The sequence below is a fragment of the Procambarus clarkii genome, chromosome 52, assembly GCF_040958095.1.
Source record: "Procambarus clarkii isolate CNS0578487 chromosome 52, FALCON_Pclarkii_2.0, whole genome shotgun sequence".
NCBI lineage: Eukaryota > Metazoa > Arthropoda > Malacostraca > Decapoda > Cambaridae > Procambarus > Procambarus clarkii.
In genome coordinates this window covers 28712306-28734219 of record NC_091201.1, presented here as the reverse complement: position 1 = coordinate 28734219, position 21914 = coordinate 28712306, and the positions used below count along the sequence as shown (strand labels likewise).

The 21914-nt window shown below is 38.7% G+C and overlaps 2 protein-coding genes across 3 annotated transcripts in view; one reads left to right on the top strand and one right to left on the bottom strand.

Moving 5' to 3' along the window:
- Window positions 1–28: 28 nt before the first annotated feature.
- The window catches only part of LOC123763590 (transient receptor potential cation channel subfamily A member 1 homolog), a 24021-nt gene continuing 2135 nt past the window's right edge, over window positions 29–21914 (bottom strand). Inside the window, exons 2-10 of one of the 2 annotated variants that reach the window (XM_069304567.1) lie at window positions 15781–16616; window positions 13665–13762; window positions 13346–13436; window positions 9302–10996; window positions 8107–8312; window positions 7696–7969; window positions 6750–7041; window positions 3679–3792; window positions 29–3264 (exon numbers count right to left, since the gene is read on the bottom strand). In XM_069304567.1, the coding sequence (XP_069160668.1) occupies window positions 2497–3264; window positions 3679–3792; window positions 6750–7041; window positions 7696–7969; window positions 8107–8312; window positions 9302–10996; window positions 13346–13436; window positions 13665–13762; window positions 15781–16508 (4266 nt within the window). In that variant the 5' untranslated portion in view covers window positions 16509–16616 and the 3' untranslated portion in view covers window positions 29–2496. The remainder of the gene's footprint in view (window positions 3265–3678; window positions 3793–6749; window positions 7042–7695; window positions 7970–8106; window positions 8313–9301; window positions 10997–13345; window positions 13437–13664; window positions 13763–15780; window positions 16617–21914) is intronic. The other variant, XM_045750780.2, reaches the window with a different exon arrangement.
- The window catches only part of l(3)87Df (lethal (3) 87Df), a 22387-nt gene continuing 17786 nt past the window's right edge, over window positions 17314–21914 (top strand). Inside the window, exon 1 of the mRNA XM_045750801.2 lies at window positions 17314–17471. Coding sequence (XP_045606757.1) covers window positions 17440–17471 — 32 coding nt within the window. The 5' untranslated portion in view covers window positions 17314–17439. The remainder of the gene's footprint in view (window positions 17472–21914) is intronic.

Here is a 21914-nt window from a genome sequence, read left to right as displayed (position 1 = left end):
TTAGAATTGGGTTCCAGGGAAAATTAAATTTAATATAAATGTTTATAACTTTTATTAACTATAAGTGAAAAGACAATGAAATAGGCAGTTTTAAAATTTGTCTTTTACTAACTGAAGAGAGAAATCTATTAATGTGAAATGATGGTGCATATAGTAGAACAGATCTAAACAAAGGTGAAATACACGGTGAAAGGTGAAAAATATCAAATGAACAAATCCACAAGGGCCGTGATGAGGGTTCGAACCTATGCACGGGATGTTCCCAGATGCGCCTTAGTCCTCGAACCCTCATCATGGCCCTTGTGGATTTGTTCATTTAAAGGTGAAATGTTTACCTGGTTTATATTTTAATATACATTTTGATAGTATTCATTTAATGTGCACATTTTATATTTGATTTTCCTACATACTGTATTTGGAAATTCCTAAAATCTCAACCATGTAGAAATTTTACCATTTACAATTGAACATGATTAAGGGATGCTATGACATTGCTTACCACTTTGTGGTGCAAACAGTCATATGTTACTTGCAACAGAGGGGTTGAGAGATTGGGCTGTAGACCCATCTAAATTTCTCCTCATTAAAAGAAGAAATGGCATTTATTCTAGGGCTCCCTCTTGCCTAGACTTAAGACAAAGACAAGGTAATATGGTTTTATGGAATGTTGTTATAGCAAACAAATGAAGATGGCAGTGGTGAAACTTTTTAAGGTGGGAATGTTTGGTGTGATACGTCTTAGAAGCTAGCTTAGAGAAAGCAAGAATCCAGAGTAGAATTAGTTAAGGATTGTAAGAGGAGTGAAAGTGATAGAGGGAGTAGGCCTTTTAGTAAATGAAGAGTAGTGTACCTGGATGGAGTTCTGGGTGTTCTACTCCCAAAGTCTTGTGAGAGATTACCCTAACAGGCTTGGAGTGGCCTGCAGGCCCACATCCATCACAGCCCGGTTGGTCCGGCACTTCCTGAGGAAAACTATCCAGTTTTCTCATGAAGACATCCACGTTTGTTCCAACAATATTTCTTATACTCGCTGGGAGGGTGTTGAACAAACATGGACCTCTGATATTTATATAGTGTTAGGACAATGAATGGTGCATGTAACAGCTACATGGTGCAGTAACAAGGCACTTGGGTGTGAAGTTAAAGTTAGGGTGAAAGTGGTTGTGGTAGAAGATTTCCAGATTTCCATTCCATGTGGAAATCTGAAAGCATATTTTCAGTATAAAGTATGCAGTCTGAAAATTCAAGCTGTCTCCGTGGCACAGTGGTAAAATACTTGCCCTGCACTTCACGAACAATTTGCCATAGGTTCATATCCTGGCCGGGGAGGATTGACCAGGTGCCAATCCTCAACTGTTTGCCTCTGTTCACCAAGCAGTGAATGAGTACCTGGTTGTTAAACGATTTGGCAGGTCATATTCCAGGGAAAAATTAGGATTAAGGACCTGCTCAAAATGCTATGCATGCTAGTGGCTTTTCAAGAATGTAAGAACTCTTGGTTATAAATCTTATAACCTTATGATCTTATGGTTATAAATAAAAATTTAAAAAATAGAAAGAGAGGATGGTATCATAACAATAAGTTACAGAATCTATACTATGAGCAGGACTGTATTAAGACCTTTCAAGGCCTTAAGGACTGGCAAGATTATGGTGCCCCCTATATGTAGTTGAAAATAAATGTTTCTGTGCTTCACTCAATTGATTGTTACATCCTACCCCATATTTCAGGTATCTGAATCTAGGGAAACAAAATGTAGTGGAATGTAAGGTATTCCAACAAATTTATGATTTTACTACTATCATGCTTTTTTTTTAATATGACATGAAATTTTTGAAGTCACGGAGGGAAATTACGTTTGATGGAACCAGTTGTTAAGGAGTGAATGTTGACATGTAGTATATTTAAATGACAACCCAATGGAAGCACTGTAGTAGGGTTCTGTTGTGAATGTTTTTCCGAAGTGTGATGTTGGTGATTAGCATGGAAGACATGGTAATTGGGTGGGTGTCTGCTTTAGTGAGGATCTTTGGCCTTTCACTATAATGTGAATTCCAGCCCCAAAGTAGAAAACATGATAATGAATAAAGCACAGTAGAATTGGGACGTGTCTGTGCAGTGCTGTGATGGTTTGCACATGAGGGAATGATTGATGGAAGACTTGTAAGGCTACTTAAAGACTTCTCTCACGGCCACTCAAGAGAGTTCACAGCTGGAATATGGTTGATGGTAGAGCACAGACAAGCTCATTATTCCCATACCTATAATTTCCAGCAAAGAACATCATGCACAAATTCTATAACAACATTATTGCATAGATAGATACAATATAACCTTCATTTTTACATTTGCATCCAGACTATGCTTGTTAACATTTGTAAGTGGAGGCCTGGTGTCTGAGACCAGGATGCAGAGGCATTCAATCACCTGGTGGACAGGGTATGTAGATGGATACAATTTATCATAGCAAATCAGAACTGCTAAGATTTATGATCTTAAATTTTAAGTTGTGATTGATTTAAACCTGGCAGAGATTTAGCCATAAGATTGAGTGTGTGTTTGAGATCTCGTATCTCCTCCCTCTGTTCCATGTGAAGAGTCAACAAAGTATTGATTTGCTGATGCTGGTTTTCCAGCTGTAACTGTAAAGGGTTTGTTGGTTCTGTTTCTGCATCCTCTTTACTGTCTAGCAACAAAAGTTTCTTTGTCAGAACATTGTATCCATTTACTTCAGTTTCTTCATCAACATAAGTGCCTCTTGTTCTGTATTTACGAAAGAAGGGAAAGCAAATCTCAAGTTTCAGGAAAAGTGTACACCGAGATGCTGCTCTGTAAAAGACAGCTTTGTCTCGGAAGCTATCAAGCTTTTCGGAGGGCTGAGTAATTACTAAGTTGACAATAAACCCACCAATAGTTGTGACAAACACCACAAAGAGAAGGTTCACCATCACTGGGTAGACAAGCTGGTGATCATCATTAAGAAAAGTGTCATCATAGGCAAGATCACCAAGCATCCACACTATTGTCTTTACCATGGCTTGTGGCACTGTGAAGAAGGCAGTCTGATCTCTTAGTAACAAATGGAAAATAAATGCAAAGATAAATATAAGCATTGCAATATAAAATACCACTTTGAAAAAGCTCTTAAGAAAGCTTTGAGTAATTGGCATGAAAACTGAGAGCATGGGTAACTGGTTGAGCATGTTGATGAGGTGCAGCCATGCCACCAGCAGTGCCAGGATGCCACACTGCCAGTGTTCAACCTGGAACACAAAGTATTGCATTTATAACTGCATTTGATTCATATGCAACAAATAAGTCACAACGATGTGGCTAAAACAAAAAAATTAAAGTGAAAATGTTACATTCCATCCTGTACCATTATATAGTCATTACATCTTGATAAGGGTTCACGATGTCAAAATGTTACTTTCATTTTTTATTTTGTATTTGTTTGGCTATTTCATAATTATCTTATCAGCAATGCAGACAAATCATCAGGTTAATTATTAGTGTATTCATAGCAAATTTGACCATACAAGTACAGTACTTTAGTACTGTACTTGTTAGTACTAAAGTACTGTACTTGTACCATAAAGTACAGTACTTTATTATTTAAGATTATTGTATTGATCAGTAAACTGATCAGCAAACCCAGTACACTGTAGTTAACTTACATAAAGTATGTGATGATCAAATTCACAGCGTCCTCTTGGTACTATGATGATAATGGAAAATATTAAACGGCAGATCTGCATCAGATTGTTGAAACTCAAGTATTCATTCCTCAGCTACCATAAAAAATAATTGATTAATATTTTACACATGTTAGGGGTTTCTGATTAATTAAACAATTTATATTACCAAAAGAAAGATACCTTATGGTTATACCCAATATCTTTGTTATGATTTATGCAACACTCCTGCCTTACTCTTTACAGTTTTGCCACTCTTTGATCTAACAAATCCACATTTACTCTTTACAGTTTTGACACTCCTTGATCTAACAAATCCACGTTTACTCTTTACAGTTTTGTCACTCTTTGATCTAACAAATCCATGTTTACTCTTTACAGTTTTGTCACTCCTTGATCTAACAAATCCATGTTTACCTCCTAGCCAGGAGTGTATTCTGAGCCATGGCCCCAACGAACAACATTCTATATCGTATTTATATCATATTATTTTGTTGAAGGTACTGTCAATTATCCACAATCAAAAATTAAACAAAGATTTTAAATTACAGTATTGAAAATAGATAGATAAAAAGCAATTTGTATATTATAAAGATCAAGTAATTATTTACCTGATTTACCTGAGGGCCACTAACCCTTGTGGCCTTGACAAGGACAAAAAGACGGCAGCTTGTCAAAGGAAACATTATAATAATGTTATGTGCTTGGAGTATATATATTTATAATTAGAGCACTGTACAATACTGTAGTAGACTATAAAAGCTCCTAATTATAATGAGCACTGTATTTTGGACAAGAGAAAAGATAGATAATTCTATAATATTAGTAATAAATAGTTCTCACCACATAATGGGGCAAAAATATTTTTTCTTTATTGCCAAAAAGTATATGAAAAGAATAGAAACCAAAAATTAACCATTGAATGCAATGAAATGCTCTTTTTGGAATGGCCCCAGTAGCTTCCCAGTGCAATGGCTCTGGTGCTATAGAGATATCCACAAAACTATCAGACCTTTAGAAATACATGTCTTCTGAAAACTAAAGCTAGAATCTGGTGGGCTCAAAGATGTTAGGAGAGTCTGGGGATCTGAGATCAACCTCATAACCAAGTCAAATTGCCTAAAAAGTACAGGCAAAGCAAAACAAACTTTATATCTTAATTAAAGAGAGAATGAAGATGGAATCAAGGGAAGACATAGTTTACCCAGTGTCAACAAACTGCTTTAGTATCCAAGTGCACTACCAGATGGCAGCTCAAGTCATTCAAGGGTTGAACCTGCCTGCTTGCCTTACGTGCTGCCTTCAATTTCCACCACAAAGAAGGGAAGGTAGGGATAGCGACTGAAGCTTGATTTCTGGGTTGGCCCTCGATAGCTCTTTGGAACATACTCTCAATTATGCTTTGGAAGAAAACTATCTTTGGGCTAACAGAAACAAATTATTAAAGGCACAAAGATGGAGGGCTAACCTGTGGAGTGAGAGGGATAAAAATCCAAGGCTTGGGGATAGATTAACACAATAAAGTAACTGGAAAAGCATCAAAGTGCCACAAAGGCCCAGTGTTGATGAGGAACATCCAGAAGGCAATGAGCAGCCAATACAGTATTCTGCTATTCTGCTACTTTGCCAGGAACCAAGCTTAATTATCATCCATAGACATTTTGACAATGACAGCAGTACAGTAATAACAGGATATTTTCATATATACGTACATAGCTACACATAAGACTGGCTGAACTGGACCACCCGATGGATAATTTGAGAAAATCTGACCTTGGAACAATGGACAAAGAAAAGGGAATTGACACCAACACCTCAGGAAACATGAGTAATACAGTATGGAAATACAGTAATGCCACACTGTGGTAACCAAACAGAGGGGCATGATGTAACCCTAGCTGGACCAACTAAGCGACCACAACCAAAAGACCTGTACAAAAAGCAGAGGACTCATTCTTAAGTAATTAAATTAAATTAAAATTAAATTAAATTTTGTATGCAGGAAAAGTACATACATAGATGAAGAGTTACAAACAATGTTGGATTTATAGATAGAGCTAGTACATACAATACCTAAAGCCACTAATACGCATAGCATTTCGGGCAAATATATTATATTATTACAACCTATCCTAAGGTTGTATTTTTTAGTAAAAGAGAACAAAGAAGGCTGTAGACAATGCAATTCCCAGGACAAAAGTAACAAAACCCCTTCTTGTGACGAAGAACATGAAGTTCACAAATCATATCTATCAGAAGATAGAGTCAACAAGAAACAGACAACATGAGATGGTTTTCATCCATATGGAAATATATCCATGGAAGGAAGGAAGGAAGCCTTCCTTCCAAAGCCCTCAGTACCAAGATAGGGCTTTAGTTTTAAATAAAGCTTGAGAACATCCTTGGAGGTCATTGGAGATAGTAGCCCTCAGATAACTATGGGTATACTGTATTACCCCTCAAATATTTTTCCTTGTTAATTTAAGTGTATATGTGTTTCAAAAATGCTTCTAAAGAGCAAAGTAATTATTATTACTTAAATTGTTCCCCCTAATAAAGTAAAGTATTAAATAGTAATGCATAAAAAGTAAGACATAAAAATAGGCTACAGTTTGTTGACCAGACCACACACTTGAAATTGAAGGGACGACGACGTTTCGGTCCGTCCTGAACCATTCTCAAGTCGATTGTGATGAGGAGGTAGGGACAGGCAATAAATAGGCAAGAGAGAGCTGAGGAGGAAAGTCAGGTGTAGGGGATAGTAGTAATGAGAACTGCAGCAGGCTTATTGGCCAATACGAGGCAGCTCCTATTATAACCACCGAAGGAGATAGTAATAGGCTACAGTTTATAAATTGAATAAAACCAATGGAAGGTATTGTGTCACAAATCAGTTACAATTGTGCTACTCAGAGGTTGTATGCAACCAACCTACTACTATATGTTATGCATCCCTGTAGAATAGAATGCATACAAATATATATAAAACAAAAATCTTTGATATTAATCCATCAATACAAACATTAAAAGAGCATAATGCCACCAAAACCTACCCTATACATATAGTTGCATTCCAGGAGTAGAGTGATAGACGTTATGATCAGTAGACACACAAATACTCCATGCTTTACTGGAACTGCTTCATTGCATTTCATAAACTGAAGTTTAGATCCTGTTGAATTATCGGGCAACAATGTAAAGTTTTCAGAAATTTCTTTAGACAGTGAACCCTCAATGAGAGTGTCTGGTGTGGAGGTTGGTTCTTTCATCTCCTGCCATGTTTCTGACAATCTACAAAACTGCTCTCTGGTCAAGTTACACCGTGTTTCTATGTGGCTCCAGTTACTGTAAAAGTTTAACATTGAAATTTGCAATAATTTAGTGCTGAATGGTAAGCATCTGTTGTTTTGTAAATAGTATTTTAAATAGGGTATAACAATACATCTGGCAAAGAAAGTTAAATTCATGTCATGCCATTTCAACAATCATTTTTATATACAGACAAGATCACTATGACAACTGCTAAGTTAAATAGTACATATGCAATATGATATAAAGTTATAGGAATATACTTGAAAACTTTTGGAAAAAATTAATATTGGTACTATACTGTAGAGTGTGAACCTAATTTAATGGAATGAAGTCAAACAGAAAATTGGATGGACAAGAAGGATTTCCTTCTGATCATTAGATTGGCTGCAGCTGGAAGAAATAGAATAATTCTAGTGGAACAAATTGCATAGGAAAGAGGGAAGGAGTCCAGTTTACCCTGAGCCGTGGTTTCCCCACTGTATAGTACTGTACTGGTACTGTACTGGATTTACAGAACTACTTTTAGTGTGCATATGCTGGCATTACACCGGAATTTATCAGAGCCACTATATCTCTAGTGGCCCTGACAAAGATGGGAAGCTGACGGCTTGTCAAAGGTCCCCATGGACTTGAAATATACTTTAAACAATCGTACAGATAGTTAATTATATACACGTTAATACTTACTCTGTACTTCCCATGAAGGCCATTAAACAACCAACAAAAAGTAGCTCCAGCAGGAGTAGGGCGAGGAAGATGAGGTAGATGTAAGACCGCCATTTATGTAAAAGCCATGCATTTGTTAAAGAGTGTTTCAGTAGCTGGTGTCGGCTGTGAGACACCATAAGAGTCAAGGGATGCCTGTTCTTCCATTCAAGGTCATCTTGGGTGAATGTTTGTGCATTCTGATGTACCTTTCCACTTTCACTTTCAAATGGACTCTCATCGGTCTTGCTTGAGGCTAAGGAACGAGAATAAGGAACACATTAAGTAAATGATATGAATTTACACTACTGGTCTAAAATAAACACAAACTAGGCTACATCTACTATACAGTGCTGTATATATATTCATCGTTCAAATAGAAATATATTGTACCTGTTGGAATATAGTAGTTGTCTTCATAAAATCTGAAGTCATAAATTGTTTTAGATTTGGAACGATCGACACACTTATCCTGCACCTTTAGAGCAAGGCCTGGATGATATTCAACAAGCTGTCTAAAATTCTGGCAGTGATGCTCATTTTTACTTCTAAAACCAGCTTGCCACCAGGAACTATCAATGATTGCTTCAACCACAGTTCTGTCAGTAATTACAATGTTATAAGGTTATTGCTAATTAAATAAAGGTATACAAAATTACACTTATTTCATTAATAAAAATTGCACTGTATTAATAATTTTCTTTTGCAAAATATTCTGCACATGTCTATGGCCACTCATCCATTTGTCAATAAATATGATGAATATATGAATAAATATTTTGTAAAACAAAGTTAAGAGTTGTTAAGAGGTCTTTAAATTTCTTAGAAAACTGTTGTGTACATACATACATACATTTTCATCACCCCATTTTTCCCTTTCATGGGTGGGGATGCATGAGTAGAAGATGGGATATCAATACAGAAAAAGAGGGCTTATAAATAATATATAATGACACCCTTACATTAACCATATCTTCTGTTCTTAACAGCATCAATATAGAACTAACACCATCACCACTCAAGCAAATTTTCTACAGCAGCACCCCACAGATATGTTATTAAACTTCGGTATATAGTGCTCCTCACGAGTTGTCATATATATCATCCATTCAGAACGTCCTCACACACTGCTGTTATTTAGTATTGTTCCTGCCACTTGCACACTGCTCACACTTCTTGATCCCTGCCTTCTTTAACACCTGTCTGTCCATTTCCTGGCCTTTTTCTCCTGCTACCATCAGATTTACTCAGATACACATTATTTTCCATTCTATTATGGCTTGGTTCCTTTTGATAATTACATACTGTACTTTCATTCTATTATCCATTTGATCAACACAACCACCATCTCAATCTGATGATTTTTTTGTCAAGCACTAAAAGTAATTTCATGATATTTGTATTCTTTACTCATGCCTCCTAATACCACATATGCTTCTCAGATATTGTATAAGTACAAACTACTAAATAAAAATAAATTTCATGTACAGTATACAGTACAGGATTTTGTAATATTTTCAAAATACAGTATGTGTACATTTGTGTGTGTGTGTGTTTGTGTATGTTTCAAATTTATTTTAGTACTTACAATCTGTTTTCCTCCAGTGCTATATTTATATATTCATGAAGACAAGCCATCCGTTTTTCTTCATCTTTTTTGTAAGGCAGCTGCAGAAGAAGAAATCGAAACACAGAGTCATGTTTCTTTTCAAAAGCTCTGTCAAAAGGTAATTTTCCATTATGATCAATATCATTGCATGTAGCTTTAGCACTGGCAACCAACAGCTGGCAACACTCCAGTGATCCCTCAGATGCTGCAAGATGCAACGCAGTGGAACCAGTATCATCTTTAGTCCGTTGAGTTATGCCTTTTTTGGTAAGAAACTTAACCACACTACCACAGCCTTTATTAGCTGCAATATGTAGAGCTGTTCGGCCATTTGTATCAACTGCTGATAGGCGAGCACCTTTACGTAAGAGCATTTGGCATACATCTACTGATCCATGAAGAGCTGCTAAGTGAAGCGGCGTTGCCTTTTTTCCGTTCTCCTGACTAACTTGTACTATATCTTTGGCAAGGAGTACTTCACACAGACTTGTATATCCTTTGTCAGCTGCCAAGTGAAGTGGTGTCATTTTTCCAATACACTGTTCTATTGGTGATGCACCACTCTTAAGTAATATATGGGCACACTCCACAGATTCTCGTTTTATAGCAATATGAAGTGCGGTACACCTTTCTTTATCTTTTTTATCAAGTATTTTCAAGTCTGGAAGAGACAACAAATATTGAAGGCAGTCTTCTGCATTTTTCTCAGCTGCATAGTGAAGAACAGTTCTGTTTTGTTCATCTACAACATCGAATTTTGCACAGTTATCTTTAAGGAGTTTTAAGCAGCTGGACTTCTTTTTACCTGCAGCTTCATGTACTGGGGCCTTTCTCTTTTTATTCTGTGTATTTGGTTCTGCTCCCATAGTAAGAAGCAATTCAATTGTGTTTTCAAATCCTCCAATTGCAGCATAATGCAAAGCAGTATTTCCTTCTTTGTCCACTGCATTTATGCTTGTATTTCCCAGTTTAGCACAGCATTTGTGATGACCTCCCTTAGCTGCCAACATGAGAGGTGTTTTTCTATCCTTCAGAACTACAGTCAACTGCTTTTCTTTATCAGCATCACTGCAAATTGATAAAAGAACTTCACAACATTCTGGAAACCCTTTCTGAGCTGCATAATGTAATGGCAAATGAAAATACTTATCCTGCATCTTACAATCTGCACCATTTTCTATTAGAAGCTTTATTACTTCAGCGTGATTTTCCAAAGTAGCGAGATGCAGGGGACTCATTCCTTTGTCATTTCTAACATTTATTTCAATATTGTTGTGTTGGAGAATCATTGTGCATATGTGTATTCTTCCCTCTTTTGCTGCACGATGAAGGGGGGTGTCAAGAGTTTTATTTTGTATGTTTACTTTCAAATCAGTGCATTTCAGAAGGATTTCACAGCAAAAAGGATAATCCTTTGTGACAGCAAGATGTAATGGAGAATGTCCAGTATTGTCTTGTGCATTGCAGTCAGCACCTTTAGTTAGGAGAAGATTAAGAATATCGTGCTGCCCATTCTTGGCTGCTATATGCAGAGCTGTTAATTTAGTCTTTTCATCCTCTATATTAACAATGGCACCTTTTTCTAGCAAGTTCTGACAAGCATCAAAGTCATTGTCTTCAGCTTTCTGGAGGAGTTCTTCTGTATATGTATGAGCATTGATTGGGTCGCCAACCCTATATAGAAAAATACAAATTGATTAGTATATTTATTACCATTCATAATATTAGCAAAGTGGCAAATTAAGAAACATTCCTCAGGCATTTTAGGCATCAATTACCGCCAAACATCAAAATTTTATTGACTAAAACAACATCTGAAATATTTGGTGAAGTATATTACAGTACTGTATCTTAAATATTGGTTTTATATTAACTAAGTGAAGTGAAGCTGTTCCTACTGACATACACTGAGAGGCAAAAGTGTGCAAAGAGAATGCACAGTCTAGTCTGCATAAAATAAACAGAAAAGTAGATGGAGACAGAAAACAGAGATTCTAGAAGAACTAAAATGTAAAAGAGGAAAGGAAATGAAAATGGAAGACAGAAAAATTAATAAAATGAAAAGGCCAGCACAGCTCATTTAAATACTCAAAAAATACAATAATAAATACTTATGAGAGCATCTGATAGGAAGTAACCAATGATATTATAACCTGATCATAGTAGGGTCCCGGTAGTACAGTCAGGTTTGTTCTCGACGCACAATTGAGAATTCCGGGTTTGAATCCCAGGCAGGACAGAAATAGTTGAGCACATTTCATTTCACCTAGCAATGAGTAGGTACGTACTCAGGAGCTAGTCAGCTTGTTGTGGGGTTGCATCCTGGGCGGGGTCTGTAGTTTTGCCTTGGGGGAAGGGGGGACCTCGATAAAAGCCAAACGTGAGTGAATACACTCTGGCTTCCTGTCCCCTGACACAGTGAATTATTTAATTACATCTTCCATCAAGAATCATTGTCACAACTTGAACCATTGTAACTCGGCAACTGGCGCAATACGTAGCCACTAATATTGCTTCTACTATCCCTATAATCATAGGTGTCCCTGGGATAGTATACTTTGATATCTACAGTTCCTTATATTGTGAGTACTGTATACAATGCACAACCAAAAGTCGGCATACCGTCGAGAATCGGATACTGTACAATACATTGCCTATACATGGGGTTCAATCACTAAAAGTGAACTCGATCCCATAATCACCCATAAAAAAATCGGCTATGGTTTATAAAATTTATATAAAATTTTATATACATTTTATAAAATTTATATAAAATTCTAGAAAAAAATATAAAAAATAGATAGAAAAAATGTGAGTATAGAAAGTGAGATAAGATAGGATATTGAGTGGGAGAAAAGAGGTAAGAGATATGTTAGTGGCTTTGCAAGAATGTAAGAACACCAATATTATGTATTTTCACAACCCAATGTACCTTCTTGTATAGAAATAAATAAATATGAATAGTATATTGAAGATTAGGAATGTTAATATGCAAGTTAAAAAGTTCTCAGATATATATATGGAAGTGAAACTTTGGTATGGAAAGAGGCAGAGTACTCAAGAGTACAGTCAGTGGAAATAAGTTATTTTGAGAAAAGCAGCTGGTGTATGTGGGATGGGTATAGTAATGAGGAAGTATAGGATAGATGTATACTATTGGATTTAGATACGATACGATTGCCCGAAATGCTGTGCGTATTAGTGGCTTTAGGCATAGTATATACTTGCTCTATCTAGAAATTCAACATTATATTTGTAACTCATTTTGAATGTATGTATGTTTACCTGAATAAACATGATCTTATTATCTTACTAAACTTTACATTATGTGGTATGAGTGAAAGGAGCAAGGGAATGAAATATGGCATGGATATGGACTTGTTTGTAGAATTAATGAGAAGGGTGAGGTAATTATTGGGAGAAAATTCTAAGCCATTATGACTATAGCTCTTGGAAGGGATATGAGAATAAGGATTTAGGATAGGAGGGAGGGAAGGAATGGTACCCAACCACTTGGATGGTCAGGGATTGAAAGCTGATCTGCAATAAGTGAGACCATCCATTTACCATGCAGTCCAAGTGATTGGGCATAAGAAGGCTTAATAAGGATGAAATAAAGGAATCATTTAGAGGCAGACAACTGGTATTTTAGCAGGGAAGATTGAGTCATATATGAAAGAAATGGTGGAGTAAATGGGTTTGAGAGTTTGAATAAAAGATTTATTTAGGGATAAAGCTTGTTGGAGAAATTTAAGTTGTAACCACCTGCTGCATGATAGGAAGCTCCCGGGGAAAGTAAGACCTAGAGGGGGTTTTATATATATGGATAAAGAATGCCTGATGTATCCATAACAAATCCAAACAGTACATATCTATACATCGAGTAATCACACTAACGTGATATATCAATGAGAAAATCCGTAGGAGACGTGATGAGGATTCGAACCTATGGACTACCCACCGCATAGGTTCGAATCCCCATCATGGCTCCTTTGGATTTTCCCAATACTGTACTGAACATACCTATCATAGCGTTCCCTGACAGACACAGCTCGCTCATAATGTGGTCTGGTCTTGGTGTGGTGCTTTGAAATGTCATCAATGTTTACCACATCTGTGGAAAAAAAATGAGTTCTATATTTTATAACAATAATAATATTTTCTTTATAAAAAATACAAAGGGTAAGATTTCATAGATTACTCAGTAGGTACAGTGTATTTTTACAAGGCCACTAATTATGTATAGAATTTTGAGCACACCATAGTACATTACCTTGTATTAGATTATATGTATTATATATATAATGTTTTTATGTAACGAATATAACTGCAAACCACTCACGAGTTCCATCTTTAACTATTCTCTTCTGTTTCTTTAAGGCTTTTCTTGACACTTTTTGTAGTAGTGGTATCTGACTCTTGTCAGTTGTGGTGGCCATCCTGGAAATGAAGAATACAGTAAATTTATGCAAATAATCTGGGCCTTTTTTTTACATGGGGAAGCTACAGCAGCATGATGGTATTATAAGAACATGCCAAGACAAGCAGAATTTAATCTTAATTAGGAATTAGTGAATAAGGAGGCATCCTGTTATGTACTGTATTAATAAACATAATTACAGATCACAAAGAAATCACAATGGCATGATATATCAATGAGGAAACTATTTTGGGGCAATGAGGTGATTTGAACCAGTGTTCTGGTGATTCCCAGACTCTTGCCTTAACCCACTCAGTCATGATGGGGACAAAAAACTATCAATCTGGAACTGTACTGAATTCACGGAAGGAGGGATGTAAGGGTGTGAACACCATTACCTGAAGGGCAATGTAAGTGTGTCTATCGTAAAATCATGATTGGGCATAGGTTCGTGCCTCCATAACCTCCCAGTGAATTCAGTAGAGTTCTGGGTTGATGGGCTTTTGGCCTATTGTGGCTGAGTGGGTTATGGCAGGTGTCTGGGAATTACCAGAACACTGGTTCAAGTCACCTCATTGTCCCAAAATGATTTTTTTCATATAATTACAGTACTGTAAATTCAGTATGTTTATTTACATTATAAGATGCCTGCTTGCTGATTTATGTTTGCAATCCCTAGAATGTGTAGAAGAAGATGTACAGTATTGGTATTTATTTATTTATTCATGTACAGTACATGAAGGTACATTGAGTTGTGAAAGTCCATACATTGGTAATTGAGTGGTACAATTATTGCAAAGCCACTAAGAAGTACTATATAGTGTTTTGGCCAGCTACTTAAGCTAATCTATATTCATACAGTGACACCTCTGCTTACGAATTTATGCTTACGTTTAGTATGAAGTTCCTTCATACTAAACCTGCATAATTTACACAATATGGCCGACTACTTGTTGGCAATGTTGTGTAGCCCATGCTGATGGTGGACTGTCTTTTTGTGAGTTCTTGCCAAAAAAAATATTTCTTGTGTAATAAATTGCACTGAACTTGAATCATCTTGTTCATACTCAACTCCTCACAGGTAAGTCTTATCTTGATTTTGTAATCATTGATTTTGGTCTAAATATAATGTACTTACTGTATATGTTTAATATGCGAGTTGGCAAGATACTAACATCTGTTACCAACACATAACCAACTGTAATATGTATCCTAACATCAATTGAACTTTGAACTTATGTTAATAATATACTGTACTACAAATTACAGCTAAAAGATAAATAATCTATCTACAGTATATCTATAAAATAGAATGTCTGTCTGTCTGTTCAAAGTAGGAGGCCAGAGGCTTGGGGCTAGCCTCACCCAACCTTCCAAGATGACACATGGGAATGTGTGTCACCCTTTAAGAAATATCAGCATCTATAGCAATCCCCTGTAGTTTTTATTTAGTCTTAAATTGGGAATGTGTTTTCCATAGAGTTTTGGCAGTTTTCAGTGCTTTGTAATACTGTACTGTATTACATTTTCTGAGAGAGAGGGAAGCAGGGGTGGATAAGTGAGAAGTGGGGGAACATTAGGATAAAGAGTGGAGAGTGGCAGAGGGAGAAGAGAGTAGGTGGATAGGGGAAAAAGGGGGGAGATTGGGAGTGAGAGGAGAGGCGGTGAGGGGTAGAGAGAGTTGGGTACATCATGTAATCCTTTATAAAATGCATACTGTACTTGGAGCCATTTTATAGTGATCTGTGGGAATAACCAAACAATGAAATAATGGGTCCTATAGCACAGTGGTCTAAATTCTCGAATCACAATCCAGGATCCTGGGGTTCAATCCACAGGTAGGCACGTTTTCTTTCACCTGATGCCTTTGTTCATCTAGCAGTAAATAGGTACCCCAGGAGTTATAGGTAACAGACGTGGGGGTTGCCTCCTGGATAAGGTCAAAAGTTCGACCTTGGGGGTAGGAGGACCTCGATATATGCCTTAGTACAGGCTTCCTCTCCACGACAATGCGAATTCAAATACAGGTCACACTTACGTCAGGTACAGTATATTGGTGATACTGTACAAACTAGAGCGGACACCTGTGGCCAACAATGAACAGGGACTGTTAGGATATGTTGTCAATCCACAATCAGTTCCTGAGAGTGGGTGAGGTGTTGCCAGTAACGTTCCAGAGAGTGGGTGAGGTGTTGCCAGCAGTGTTCCAGAGAGTGGGTGAGGTGTTGCCAGTAGTGTTCCAGAGAGGGGCGGTGTTGCCAGTAGTGTTCCAGAGAGTGGGTGAGGTGTTGCCAGTAGTGTTCCAGAGAGTGGGTGAGGTGTTGCCAGTAGTGTTCCAGAGAGTGGGTGAGGTGTTGCCAGTAGTGTTCCAGAGAGTGGGTGAGGTGTTGCCAGTAGTGTTCCAGAGAGTGGGTGAGGTGTTGCCAGTAGTGTTCCAGAGAGTGGGTGAGGTGTTGCCAGTAGTGTTCCAGAGAGTGGGTGAGGTGTTGCCAGTAGTGTTCCAGAGAGTGGGTGAGGTGTTGCCAGTAGTGTTCCAGAGAGTGGGTGAGGTGTTGCCAGTAGTGTTCCAGAGAGGGGCGGTGTTGCCAGTAGTGTTCCAGAGAGTTGGTGAGGTGTTGCCAGCAGTGTTCCAGAGAGTGTGTGAAGTGTTGCCAGTAGTGTTCCAGAGAGGAGTGAGGTGTTGCTAGCAGTGTTCCAGAGTAGAGCCGGTGGAAGAGGGCGTGATATATAATTATGAAGAATGGTGTGACCCACCAACATCCCCATACAGTTGTTACTAGTGCAGGATCCGAACAAGACCTACAGTGTGTACTACTACTGAGTCCTCGATGTGCTTGGCTTCCCACGAGATCAAGGACTTCATGAGCTGTTCACCTGGGAATTGATTTTGTTCTTTGTAGTGTGATATTCTTATTAATTATGCCTTCAAAGTATGGAAAATTACCATTATTTCCCCTCAAACTTTGCGTAAGACAGGTTAGGGCAGACGTCGTAAAGATAAAGATAAAGATTATTTAAATAAATTATTGCTAAGGTACAATGGTGAGGCAACACCGCTCCGCCACACGCCAGACAAATATTCCGGACACCAATAACAAATTCAACATGGCCCTCTAACCCAGACTGTCGCCTTATAGACGGGATTCCCGCAGACATGGGTCCTTCCTGCAGGTGAGGCCGCCGCCGCCTCTGTGGGCAACATTACAGAGGAAGCTGACTAGTACTCCTCCGTCCTGCCAACTCATTGTCATCAGCAGCAACAAAACACTGAAGGTTTTAGGTTAGGTAGTGCTACATAGTCTTCCCGCCTTGGTGCCTTCTTTTGATAATTACTGACTTTAGGTTAGGAATGAGCAGCAGTACAAAACCTAACCCTTCTCTAGACTACGAGGAAGATCCGTGTCTTGCAATGTGACCAGAGTCAGGATTTAACAACCATTTACGCATCTACTTAAGTACTTGCTTATCTGATAAATCCTGGTCCGGCTCTTCGTCAGCTGTTATGCTACACGCATGCATTACATTTCCACATTCTACTAATATTTGTCATCTAGCGCCTGTCCCCACTGACATATGCCATGGCCTTGAGGACCATGCCGGCTCTCCTCTAATCACCGGCATACCTGGAGCATGCCTGGGGAGGAATTCGAGAGTGCTACTTCCCGAGCCCAGCCTGAGGCCAGGCTCGACATGTGGCATGTCCTACGGTTCAAAACGAGCATCCGACAGGTCAGTAAAACTAGACTTAGTTCTGGAATGATTTTTGTTGCCCGGTGTTGTACTGTCTCCAGAGCAGTCATGTCCTTCTGGGGTCCTTGCGACTGAGCCAACGACACTTACCACTGCGTCACAAAACCTAAACTCCTGCAATTGTGGACTTAACTCAGCACACCAACTCATCCATTTGGCCCTGCCTAACATTGGCTGCATTGGCCATATTGATTTCACCATGTGGTGGAATCCATATGGCCCTTTCCATCAGCTCATCGATATGGCCCTGCCCTACACTGGCTACAGAACTGCTGGCGATACGAGTGGCTAGAGAGGTGGATAATAGGATGGATTAGAGGGTGTGGTGGGATGATTGGAGAGAGTGTGACAGGGCTCCTAGATATAGCAGGGTGGTGAGAGAAACTATAAAATGTGACAGGGTGATGGGAGGAACGTAAGGGTGAAGCAGGGTGATGGGAGACAAAATAGGGTGTCTAAAAGGGTGACAAGTCACGAAAAAGTCAACTGGATGCCCTTAGTAAAATCTACCCAAACTATTCTTAAGATTCTCGAAGGTGTTTGTAATGTCAATTCAATTCTTATCTGGAAACTTAAATCGAAACTTGTTCAATATGAACAGTATTACGACTGCTAACTTTAACATTTTCAAACCATCATTTGCTAAATTTCAGGTAAATATCTTTCAACCATCTGTCCACTTCAGTCATATCATTCTTCACCTCTTAGCTTGAGTGCGTGACAATCGAGTCTTTTCAATCCTATCCTCCTCCTACTCGACACAGCACAGGGCAGCCCAGCCTCATAAAATAAAAATACGGTACTTATATTAACGATGTGGTGGAAAATAGCAGTATGTAGAGCTGTACCACCAGAAGGTATCACTATGTAGTGATGGACCACCAGGAGGTACGAATATGTAGTAATGGACCACCAGATAGTACCAATATGTAGTGATAGACCACTAGAAAGTACCAATATGTAATTATGAACCACTAGAAATTACCAATATGTAATGATGGACCACCAGAAAGTACCAATATGTAATGATGGACCACCAGAAAGTACCAATATGTAATGATGGACCACCAGAAAGTTGACTTTAATATTATTGAATTTGGACAAACCAGAAACTTTCTAACCGCAGTTTAAATATAAGACAGCCTAACCATTCTTAGCAATCCTAGGCCTAATACACGCTATCTTAGACCTAATATAGTACATATATGTCCTATACTAGGCCTAGGAATATTTGAGTTTAGCGTTTAGCTTTATTTTTCCGTACTATAAAATGAATAGTACAAAGAGTGGTTTACTGGAGGTCCCTCACAACATATTGGTACTTTGGACCAAAGAGTACTACCATTTTAGGAGGCTAGGCTGCCCCAGTGTGTACTCCAAGGCATCTCCGCCACCCTACCCTTCACTCTAAGCCTTACACGAATGAGTAAGCAGAGGGCGTGTCACAATAAAATGGCTGAAGATTAGTCACCCAACCCACCATATGTTCCCAGAGACACGGCTTGTGAACACGGGCCCTGTGGCCACGGCATCCCTGAGTGGCACTCATGTTGGGCACTGTGCCCTCCGTGTCCTCCCTCCTGCCAGTCCCTATGTGGACAGGGTTCGGGCTGACTTAATGGGACGTCATTGTTCAAGGTTGCTGCCCGCGGCATTAGGCCTTTAGGCTGCAAATAACTGTCTCCTGATCGCATGTAACAATTTCACGTCTGTCATTGTAATAGTCCTGTAATTGCTGAGGAAACCCACTAAACTTATAAATAATATAAGTGAATAATTTTAAGTATTTTAAGTTACACCTGAAACGATTTTCATATATTAGTTGACTTTATTCAATATATATTTTTTGTACCCACTAAAATTAGCCAATGTATCATGTTACTGCGCATATTTTTTAAATCAAATTATTGACAACGTTGCTGAAAATAAATAACCCAACCACACATGTAAATATGTGCAAGTGACCTTTCCATTCACACTGTATGTGGCGCTATTTACTCCTAATTGTTTAATGGCAACACGTAATTTGGGTCACATAACATCCTCGGCAGCACGTGCTCCGAGAAATCAATCATTTACCCCTAACACTATATAAAAAATGTGTGCATGGAATTCTCTACGTCATTTATAATCGTAAGTGGTTTACTAATTGTATTATCTTTGTCACTGCTGATAGTGTGATAACGTTAAGTGCTTAACTAAACAGAGGGAACAACCATTAGGTTGATTTTATATTATAAATATCTCATAATTGATAATTAATATTATAATTGATAATAAAAGCAGTTCCCGTGGCACAGTGGTAAAACACTCGTCCGTCGCTTCGTGAGCGCTTTGGCCTGGGTTCATATCCTGGAAGGACTGACCGGGCACCAATCCTTAACTGTAGCCTCTGTTCATCCAGCAGTGAATGGGTTGTTAAACAATTTGGTGGGTTATATTCCGGGATAAATTAGGATTAAAGACCTGCCCGAATCGCTATGCGTGCTAGTGGCTGTACAAGAATAGAAGAACTCTTGTATATACAAATAAAATAAATAAAAATTATTGTTATTAAGTGTAGCCTCGCGCACCCTGCCGGATGTCGAGTTACAACCGAAACGTCTCTGGTTCAATTAACGGAGCAGGACAGAAACGTTTGGGCAAAATTTCCTTTCACCTAGCAGTAAATAGGTACCAGGGAAGGGGAGGGAATGGAACTACCAAGAGAAAGCGCCAAGCCATTACGACTATATAGCACTTGGAAGGAATGGCGATAAGGATTTGGGATGGGACGGGGGGGGGGGGGAATTAAGGAATGGTGCCAAACCATTTGGACGGTTGTAGACTGAATGCCGACCTGCATGAAGCAAAACCGTCGCTCTACCGTCCATCCCAAGTTTTGGGGCACCATTCCTTCCAAGGAGTTAAGTACTTAGCGTATGGGAATCTTTATAAGACTGAGACGCTCCCTGTCCCAAACAATGGGAACCCCATTTACCAAACAGGTGTTGTAAGGTATGCAACAGCGGTAATGTTCACCTGGTAGAGTGACGTAGATGTGGCAAGAGCTCTCTCCCTGTAGTATGTAGTTCTCACATGTTTACAATCACAAGCGCAACACATTGCGAGACAGGGTGGCGTTGTAAGTGCCAGAATTTGACTAGGATATCTTATGACAGGTAGCCGCAGGTAATGAATCCCTCAGCGGTTAACATTACAATTGTAAACTATGTGAACAAGAGCTGGGATACACTATATAATTATATTTTTGAGTGCCCTGTTATCAATAACTTTTGAGCGAATAGCATGAGGTACTTTGACCGCTGCAACTACTTCATACACTCACGAATATTTGAAGACATTTTTGTGCTGTACTCAGAGTTTGCTAGTGCAGGCTAATAGATCTGCATCTCATGTTCTCTCCTGATGCCATGTATCATCCTGTGAGATGGGGATATTAGATGAACTCACAGATAGCTTTTGATCTATACTGCGTAACCCTTCATGCAACACGCTGGGTAGCTACACAGTAATGTGTGTACCTAAGCTTCTTAGTAAAAAAGGTGATGTTGTTCCTGCAGCTACACCAACACCATCTTTGTGTGTACCTCGCACACCAACCCTACACGTGCTCCAGCATACTTATTAATTAAAAGCCTTTGTTTCTCCTCACAGTAAACATGCGTGACAGCGCTGACTCAAATAAACTCAATAAACCTCTCCTTGCTGTATGGTGGATGCAGTCTGGTCTCGTGTAATGATTTTTCCACACTTCCTGCACGATGCTTTTGCTATTGTGGTCGACTCTCGCGGCTCCCTCGTGGGTCTTTAACGCTTCCTGTCCTGTGGTGATCGAAATCCAGTACTCGCTATTTCTCATATTTAGCAGATTTAAGACAAGTATAATTTTGCTGGGTTTCCAGCCATGCTGGTCTTGTCGCTAATGAACTTCCGTATCCACTGTTAATTTAAGGAAGCCGATCGTGCTTATTTTATCTCATAAAAAATACTCTTATTCAAATTTATATCTCGCCATTCATAACGCACTATGCATCCGTTGGAAGAATAGATGATTCTGTATTGCGACAAACTGCGCAGAATTAAATATGACTCATCCCTACGACTTTCCTCCTACCATCATCACAGGAGCTGAGGAATGTCTCTTGATAGGCTACAGACTGTTCATGCGAGATTACCGGCGCTATACTGTCTGAACTGCATTGATGCGCTCGTGGTCATGCCACCTCTATAAGTCCTGATTTCAGGGATGCAACCCGTTCTTGCACTTGCTTATAGTCAATATTTGGCTTGTGAATAAGTGCATATGTGACATACTAATTTATATCGGGATGATAGGAAATCTAGCTTTCCCAATAATCCTTCGAGTCCCCTGTTCCTCGTTAGAATCCTTGGTGCATCCGATACCTTTGACATCGTTCG